At 48.1% G+C, this 9358-nt stretch overlaps 1 protein-coding gene across 5 annotated transcripts in view; it reads right to left on the bottom strand.

Annotated features, from left to right (window-relative positions):
- Window positions 1–9358, bottom strand: part of SLC37A1 (solute carrier family 37 member 1) — a 61640-nt gene that overhangs the window by 44398 nt on the left and 7884 nt on the right. For 4 of the 5 annotated variants that reach the window (XM_055086437.1, XM_055086435.1, XM_055086436.1 and 1 more), the window contains 2 exons: window positions 8664–8854; window positions 1090–1171 (listed from right to left, as the gene is read on the bottom strand). In XM_055086437.1, the coding sequence (XP_054942412.1) occupies window positions 1090–1171; window positions 8664–8719 (138 nt within the window). In that variant the 5' untranslated portion in view covers window positions 8720–8854. Of the gene's footprint in view, window positions 1–1089; window positions 1172–8663; window positions 8855–9358 lie in introns of those variants that run through there. The other variant, XM_055086438.1, reaches the window with a different exon arrangement.

The following is a 9358-nucleotide window of genomic DNA, read 5'->3' as shown; positions in this document are numbered from 1 at the left end:
CGCGTCCGGAGCCTGTGCCCCGCGACGGGAGAGGCCACAACGGTGAGAGGCCCGCGTACCGCAAAAAAAAAAAAAAAAAAAAAAAGGGAGAATTTTACAAGCGACTTGAAGGGCCAGGGTAATTCCTGCTTACTAGGGGTCAAGGAGGAATTTTAGGATCCTTGGAGCAGATGGATGATGTTTCACGTCCGCTGGGAGTTGCTGGAGACCGGGAACACAGAACCGTCCAGAGAGGCAACAGCCTCGGCACTGCCTCTGCCACCGGCCGGGAGCCCGAGAGGACGGCTGTCCACCAGCAGTCGGTCCCTCCTCCCGCCGACCCGACCCGGGAAGCAGAGAAGCAGTACTACAAAGGTCAATGGAATTACAGCCCTGGACCTGCGACCCGGCCAATGAGGAGAAAGTGAGGGAGGGGCAGTCGGGCTGTAAATGAACTACCTTTGGCCCTGGACGACTTCCTCGTCCCTTCTATAATAAAGGCTCAGCAGCCATTCAAGCCAGCTGACAGTCTGCAGGCAAAGTGATGTCACGCCAGTGAGGGTAAGACAACTACTCTGCTTTTTCCCAGGTTACAACTGGCTACTACGTAGGATCGTCTCCTTTCGTCTTCTTTTCCCCAAGTCGAGTTAAATGCCTGCTTAATAACTTCCTGCCCACCCACCACTCACACAGAAACTCAGTGTTCTAAGAATAATGGAGAAACACCACCACTGCCAGACTTAGGATCAAAGCCTAATGACCGTAGAAGCAATTTGGGGAACATTTGTAGACTGCATATATTCGGAGGGAAAGTTCACACAAGACAGAATAGATATTTAATTAAGCTTTAGAATTCTGGAACAGTCAACGGACATAACCGAAAGTATACTATCTCTGAAATTATAAATCCTAAAACCATTTTAAAGCTATTAATTTCAGAAAAGAGAAACTAAAAACCAAAGCAGCAAAATACCTTGCTTCTCAACAATCCATTTTCTCCATTTATCTTACTGCTCTCCCCCAAACTCCCCTTCCCCCCAACCGGCTTACTAGTTCCTTACAGAGATTACAGTCAGGAAATGAAATCGAGTGCTTTCAATGATTTCTTACCTTAACTATGCTGATAGGCTTTCGAGATAAGTGAAAACTTGCATACAGCAAGAATGTCAAAATAAAAATGAAGGCTCTGTACCTGAAACACAAAACAGTGGCAGGGATGTGACATAAAATAATACAAAATGCCATAGGACCCAGCAATCCCACTCCTGGGCATATACACCCGGACAAAACCATAATTCGAAAAGATACATGCACCTTATGTTTGTTCATAGCAGCACTAGTTACAATAGCCAAGACATGGAAACAGCCTAAACGTCCATCGGCTGATGAATGGATAAAGCAGATGTGGTACATATACGCGATGGAATATTACTCAGCTATAAAAAAGAATGTAATAATGCCACTTGCAGCAACATGGATGGACTTAGAGATTATCATACTAAGTGAAGTAAGTCAGAAAGAGAAAGACAAATATCATATGATATCACCGATATGTGGAATCTAAAATACGATACAGATGAACCTATCTGCAAAACAGAAACAGACTCACAGACATAGACATAGAGAACAGACTTGTGGTTGCCAACGGGGAGGGAAGCTGAGGGGAAGGATGGACTGGGAGTGTGGGATTAGCAGACGCAAACTATTACATAGAGAATGGATAAACAACAAGGTCCTACTGTATAGCACAAGGAACTATATTCAATATCCTGTGATAATCCATAATGGAAAAGAATATGAAAACGAACATATATATGTAAAATGAACATACACATGTATCACTTTGCTGTACAGCAGAAATTAAACACAACGTTGTAAATCAACCATACTTCAATTAAAAAAAGGTGCATTAAGAATCCATTACAACGGTATTCTTAAATTTCCTTATGCTGTATGTTTTTTACTCAGTCCTACATCAAAGATCAATCCTGTTTATAACACCACTACAATATTTTAAAAATGTGTCACTTTTACTTTGTTAATTGAAACTATTTAAACCATCATGAGAAAAACTAATCAAAGAGAAACCTGGGACACAGATGTACACATGGGTTTACAAAGCAGACAAAAGGGAATGACGATTTAGTTTGTAACGAAACTAACTGCACGTGACTTATAAGCCTGCTACCCTGGGCAGTTGAGATCATATTTATTTTTTACTTTTTAGAAGGACACAAGCAAGGCAGAAATATAACTATTTCACCGGCCTCAGTGAGAACAGCTCAGTGACGCTGACAAGCTATGAATAAGGCCAATGACATAAAAACTATTGGCCCAAAGCCCTGCTGCTGTTCTTGGTTTATGAGAAAAGCAGTTCGAGAGGAAGTGCTGAGGTGTATGGAGACTACAGACAAGAAGATACTTTAGCAAGAAGATGAAAGTTCATTCAGGCCTAAATGTGGTTCTAAATGTTTGAACCACCCTATAGAAAAGCGGCCCTTCGGGGAAGACAACGGGTCAGGAGGAAAAAGTCCTTGGCAAGAGACGGTGACAGGAGCACCCAGTGGGGAGGCAGGCCCTCTGCGTCCTGAGGCCCGGCCCCTAGCCCTGAAGAACCCGTCCTGTTCTGGTCTGGAAAGGCCAGTGACCTTCCGACTGCGTGCGGGCTTAAACCCGTAATGACCCGAGGCGGAGGCAGGGGCGACAGAACAGAGAGGGGCTGCAGGGGGGCCGCGGCCCCCGGGGAGGCGGCTCATTCAAGGCCCTCGATGAGGAGGGGACCTTCCTCCTGTCTCCCCCCCACGTTTCCAACGTTGTGATTCGCTTCTCAAGGGTAGCTTTCTGGACTAAACACGAAGACTCCTGAGAGTGTCTGCCTCCCTGGCCACCAGAAAAGGCGGGAGTCAAATGAACATTTCCAGCTTTTCAACCAAAGGTCATATTTCGGGTGGGAAAAAAGGCTTGGGAGTACCGTGGGACTCAAACCTTCAACCTCTGGAACTCCTGCGCTTAGCGAGGGCACAGCGCCCCGACTTCGTCAAGGAAACATTTACTGATGGTTTTCCTAGGACTCTTTGCTCTTCGAGCCCCCGCCAATGAGCAGGTAGGAAAAAAGTGAAACTATAACCAAGTGAGTGTGTCATCGATCGCAAGAACGCAGACTATGCCAGTGCAGTGGACCTGTGACAGAAGTCTAGGCCTTTGTCCTTGTGTTTCTGAAAGTCACCCGTTTGGTAGGGGGTGGAGGTGTCTCAATTCCTGGCTGGAAGCTCTCCGTATCCCACCCCCTGCTCCCCTGCACCAGCTTATGAAGGTTCTGGGCCGCTGGAACTTCCCACACCCGAATTTCCAGCCCACAGCTAGACCCACCGGCTGCCTGATGCCCACTTGCTAGGGCGAGTGTGGACTGTGGGGGACCCCGTCCGGCCCCATCTGGGTCCAGCACTCCCTTTTCCCATCTCCACAAGGAGTAAGAAAATATTCTCAGTCTGAGTCACCTCCAGCCCCTCCCAAACCAGAGTCTGAGAGAAGGATTTGGAGCCCTCGAGGATGCTACATACAACCAGCTTACGACTGTGCCATCGGCCAGGAGACTCTGAATTTCATCATCACCCGGCTCACAAGGATTTGGAAAGAGCAGGTCTACTTAAATGGGCCTTGGGGGGCTTCCCTGGTGGCGCAGTGGTTAAGAATCCACCTGCCAATGCAGGAGACACGGGTTCGAGCCCCGGTCCGGGAAGATCCCACATGCCGCGGAGCAACTGAGCCCGTGCGCCACAACTACTGAGCCTGCGCTCTAGAGCCCGCGAGCCACAACTACTGATCCCTCGTGCCACAACTACTGAAGCCCGCGTGCCTAGAGCCCACGCTCCGCAACAAGTGAAGCCACCGCAGTGAGAAGCCCGCGCACCGCAACGAAGAGCAGCCCCCGCTCGCCGCAGCTAGAGAAAGCCCGCGCACAGCAACGAAGACCCAACGCAGCCAAAAATAAAATAATAAAATAAATAAATTAAAAAAGAAAATGGGCCTCAGGTTCATGGTCTCCACTCTCTACCCAGAACATTCCACTTATAAATATTCTAGTTTTATTAAGTGCATTTAACATATTTATTAAATAGAATAAATAAACCCCGAAATAACGAGCTCGTCCATATGCCTCGATCAGGTCTGAAGACCCCTGGGGCCCTAACACACCTGCATTCATTCCTAGACTGTCAAGCTGTCCAGGTTATTGGAACCCAGCAGCCATTCCTGGGCCCTTGCCTTCTCTAGCCGGCGGTCTTGCATGTGGTGCTCCCCTGCCCAGAGCCTGCAGGGGCGGAAGTAGTTCCCATGACCGCCCCGTGCGGTCACGGGGGACACCACGCCGGAGCACAGCCACGGGAGCCCCGGGAACACCGAGGGCTACAGAGTGGAGAATGCCTCCAGTTCAGTGAAAATGCCTTTTCAGTAGTTCAGTGTTGGGTGGAGGTGAAACACCTTGATCAATCAGCCCCTTTGGGAAGAGTACCGGCCTGCCGGTTAGCAGGGCTCTCGGAGGGAACCTGCTCTGCAGAATCAGGGCACAAGGGTCAACCTACCCTGCAAACCGGGAGTTTCCTAGACCCAGAATGTATGTCTCCTAAAGAGGAACCCGATCTTTCATTTCGCCAGTATCAGGCCAACTCTACTCCCTCTGTTTTCAAATGCTTCCTCTCTCTTTCCTCATCTCATTACGTAGGATTTGAGGAGAGGGGAAGACCCAGCAGCTAGAGGCTGAGTTTTCCACTTCTGGAAGGCCTAAACACAGCCCCACTGGTCACTTTTAAACCACTGTGGGGCTGGTGCCTTCCTAGTGGCCATGGCAATACCCCCGTCCTGGAGAGTGGGCGAACTTTTTACTTCTGCAGGATTATCCTGGGTTATGGGGATTAAGCAATCCTCCAGAAGTCCTTTCCCATTTTGTAATTCTATCCTCGTCCACCTTCTTCCTTTCTCACTTGTGAAGCAAGGACTTCGGAAAATATTTGTTTCCTTTTATCCATCTTGTAGTGGGTTGGATACTGTCCCCCCAAAACTGATGTCCACCATAAATCTCAGAACGTGGCCTCGTTTGGAAATCGGGTCTTGCAGATGTAATTAGTTACGTTGAGGTCATACTTAACTCACGTATGGCCTAAAATCCACTAAGATCCTAAATCCAGCTCCGTGTCCTTATAAAAGGCCATGGTGAGACACAGAGACAGACAGGGAGGAAGGCCACGTGGTGACGCAGGTAGAACAGGACAGGGAACACTAGGACAGCCAGCAGCCGCCAGAATCGGGAAGAGGCAAGGAAGCGCGCTTCCCTCGAGCCTTCTGTGGGAGTACGGCTCTACCGACACCTTGGTCTCAGACGTCTGCCTTCCAGAACCGTGAGAAAATGAATTTCTGTTCTTTTAAGCCACCCAGTTTGTGGACTTGTTATAGCAGCCCCAGGAAACGAATATAATCCGATACTTTAATTTCTGCTTTGTGTTACATTTAGCCTTTTGAATATTAAGCAAATACAATTAAAAATGAATTATTTAAACTTTTACTTCATCAATGTTCCACTTACTTTCTGTAACAATAGATAGCATTCTCTGTATCCACCAATACTACAAGAATAGTGTTTGGGTTAACGCCAAGTTTCTAGCAAAAAAGGCTTATCTTAGCAAGGCACCTTCAAAGCTTCCTCAGAAATGTTCTAGAATGCCACAGGCATTCCCAGACAATTCAGAGACTCAAGGGAGAATATCGTTTCCTTATCTGAGTGTTATTTATCTCGGTCATATGCAAATAAGAAGTAAAAAATTCTTTAGACGAGAGTTACTGAACAGTATCATTTGGCACAGAAATTAGCAAGAAGACATCCCTAATTTAGGAACAAGGAAACGAGGCATACTGTGATATGAGTCTCTCCAGAGCATCCTAAAGGAGGGCCACGATGTCAGTAACGTCATCACTGACCGCTTGGTTTAGGGGCTTTCTGCCTGGTCGCCCCTCAGAGAAGCTACAGTTTTTCCCTCTAGTAGTCAGTGAGGAGTTTGTGGGTACATACTTTGAGGTTACATAGATACCCCGTTCCTCCAACCTTCCCCCCGTCGTGTGTGTCCATTGATAATCCTTGCCTAAGCCAAGCATCCCTGATGGTTTCAGATGGCGATGTTCCAGCTTGGACACTCCTGCTCTACTTAGTGGCTGGCATTCTACTGCGGGAAAGAGCTTTCCTTCCTCCCATTTATGCATTATTTAGTTATAGCAGAATGGACTCACTGGATTCTTGTTTTATTCAATGGGCTATAATCCATTACTGGTATCGTTTATTTAAAATCTCATCCCAGATTGGGCCAGTGAGCGCCCCTTCATTTTTAAGCACTTCCTTAGTTTTTGGCACAAGGTATTCCAGGCTCATCTCACTTTCCCTGCCCAGCGCTGACCCAGCCTCCAAGGATGTCTGACTGGCTCCTTCAGTGGAAAACGTTACAGAGAAACTGAGATCCAGCACCGGGTGTGCTCGCTGCTGCCGGGGTGGTACTGTTCCCAGAGCCCCTCAGCGGGCAGAGAGGGCATTTTACACACACGCACACACGGCCCATACATACACAACACACACACACACACCCCCACTACATACACACACACAGACGAGAGAAGGTAGGGGGAGAAGCAAATGAGGACAAATGTTAAGAATTTGTCTGCCAGTTGAACCTGGCCCCCCACAGCTGGACCAGAGGCGATTCACCATTTCCTCTGCCCTAGGTTCACTCAATTCAAGACGGAAAGTCCCAGGAGAGAGAGGCCCGTAGCCCACCTTAGGTCCTCTCCTGCCTCCTGCTGGACCTGGGCTATGGCGGAAGGTCACGGGGCTGCCATAACGGGATGGAAAATCCTGAGACCCACCTACCTATCACACCTGCACACAAAGGAGGGAAGTCAACTCCCCAAAGGAAATCAAAGTGCTGTTAGGAAGAGGCAACGCATGCTGGGTAGAAAAACATAAAAAATGTCCTTCGCAGGAATATTAGAAGAAAAGCTAATTCTCTTCTTTTACAGCTAAGGAAGCTGAGATCTAGAAAGGTTAAATAACCTTTCAAGGTCAAAGAGCAAGTTTGAGGTAGAGATGGAATAGAAGTGAAGACAAATATGCTATCTCCTTGCAACTCACAGTGTGGTCTACGGACGAAAAGCACCGCATCACCTGGGAAGTGCAGACTCTCAGGCACCACCCAGATCTACTGAGTCAGAATCTGCATTTTAACAAGTTTCAGGTGATTCCCACGCACACTAAAGTGTGAGAAGCACTGTTCTATCTCTGTAGGTCTCAACCTTAAAAAAAAAATAGAATTTGTGATTATAAGAGTTCTACAGGAGCTCCTGGTAACATTCTCATTTTCTTCTGTGAGTATGAAATTGTATCAAAATAAAGTTTCAAAACAAGGGAAAGATAAACACCCACTCAATAAAAGGGAACCACTTGTGGCTAGATTAGCAGTAGACGGGAATGAGTGGACAAGCGAACTGCTGTGGAAAGAGCCAGACGTCTGAAGTCACACCTGAGACCCTGTGGGCGCTCCACCCACCAGCCTGGGCCTGAGAAGCTGCAAAAGGTGCAGAGGGCAAGGGTGTCCTGGTGAGACGGAGCTGAAGGGATTCAGAACACGCTGCTGCGGCATCAACGTTATTTTCAGCAGAAGGCACGTGAGTCCTGAAAGCTCTCACCTGCCTAAAAGCAGAGCCTCTGAGAAAGAAGTCAGCTGTCATAAATCCTCCCCTGGGAGCAGCCAGGAGAGACTGCGTCTTAATACCAGAAACGGGATGTGCCCACATCACACCTAAACAGACACTGTCACAACGGTATCCTAGCTCCCAACTAGTCTCCTAAGGGCACATTTACCTTTCCAAAAAGTTACCTGTTTTCCCAAAAGCGCCCTTCTCTTGCTCCTCTTCCCCTATTAAGACGGTATACAATCCCCAAATTCTAAGGCCCCCTGGAGTCACGTTTTTCTGTGAACTCCCACACATACGTGGTTAAATCTTTCTTTTCTCTTGTGAATCTGTTTTTTTGTCAGTTTAATTCACATGCCCCCAATCATTCAACCTAAGAGGGTCGAGGAACAATTCTTTCTTCCCAACAGAGATGAGCAGGGGAGAAAACCCACTGAGAGTGTGGGTTAGAGACTAGACAGCCCAGCTCTGCACCCCGCCCTCCCCGACCGCCTGCTCCAAGGAGCGTGGGATTCACGAATCTCCTGTGAGAAAGATTCTCAGAGCACACCAGGTGCTCTCAGAACAGAAACTGATCTGCATTTAACTTGTTCAGATTTCATTTTCTCTCTGAAAGTCCTGACCCAGCGAGGCCACTCACTAAGCTCAGAGTTAATATACTTATTTCACCCACAGCCATTTTAATATCCTGCCAGTAGTCAGTGGTCATTTTTCTGTGGGTGGGGACCAGGATTACCTTCAGTAGACCAGAAACCACTGAAAACCTCGAAGGTTTTCAGTCTGTCTGTCACTGCCAGAACCAAAGATGGACAACTAGGCCGTGTTCCTGGTCACCGCTTCCACCACCAACAAACCATTCCATAGTTACGGAGAGGCTGGTCATCCACGTGCGTTTTATCATGAAACTGGGGGCAGGGGGCACTGGCTGCACGGAGGCACCGTGCCCAAGGACTTACCACTGATCCCTGGAGAACGAGACGATGAAGCGAATGCCGGGGGGAAGTCGGGCCATTTACGTCTCACTGACAGTGGAGCTTCGGTCACGAAATAAGATGCTTCAAAAATAGGTTCTTAATCCTGGGAAGCATGCAGGGGTGTCCTGTGGGGTCTCGCCTCCCCTCTTCCTTCCAGCAGAGGCTCGGGCTCTCTACAAGGAGAAGGAGGGGTGGAAAGGTCAAGTGTTCTGCCAATGGCACCGTCGGAGGCCCTGGCAGAAGTAACCGCACGTGGTGTGGTCACCCAGCCCACAGCAGAGCTGGACTTCCCTGCAACAGGGCGCTCCCACCACGAGAGCCACCAGGTAGGGGCAGAGCATCTGTCGTGGGGTGGGGTGGAGTGCAGCTTGTTCAAAGGTCACTGAAATGAACTTCACATGATGTGTAAGAAAGAACCACTGATTAGAGAAGAGCTAACACCTATCCTTCTCAAACTCTTCCAAAACATAGCAGAGGGAGGAACACTCCCAAACTCATTCTACGAAGCCACCATCACCCTGATACCAAAACCAGACAAAGATGTCACAAAAAAAGAAAACCACGGACCAATATCACTGATGAACATAGATGCAAAAATCCTCCACAAAATACTAGCAAACAGAATTCAACAGCACATTAAAAGAATCATACACCATGATCAAGTAGGGTTTATCCCA

Source organism: Physeter macrocephalus, chromosome 8 (genome assembly GCF_002837175.3).
Source record: "Physeter macrocephalus isolate SW-GA chromosome 8, ASM283717v5, whole genome shotgun sequence".
Lineage (NCBI taxonomy): Eukaryota > Metazoa > Chordata > Mammalia > Artiodactyla > Physeteridae > Physeter > Physeter macrocephalus.
This window is presented reverse-complemented; position numbering and strand designations above follow the sequence as displayed.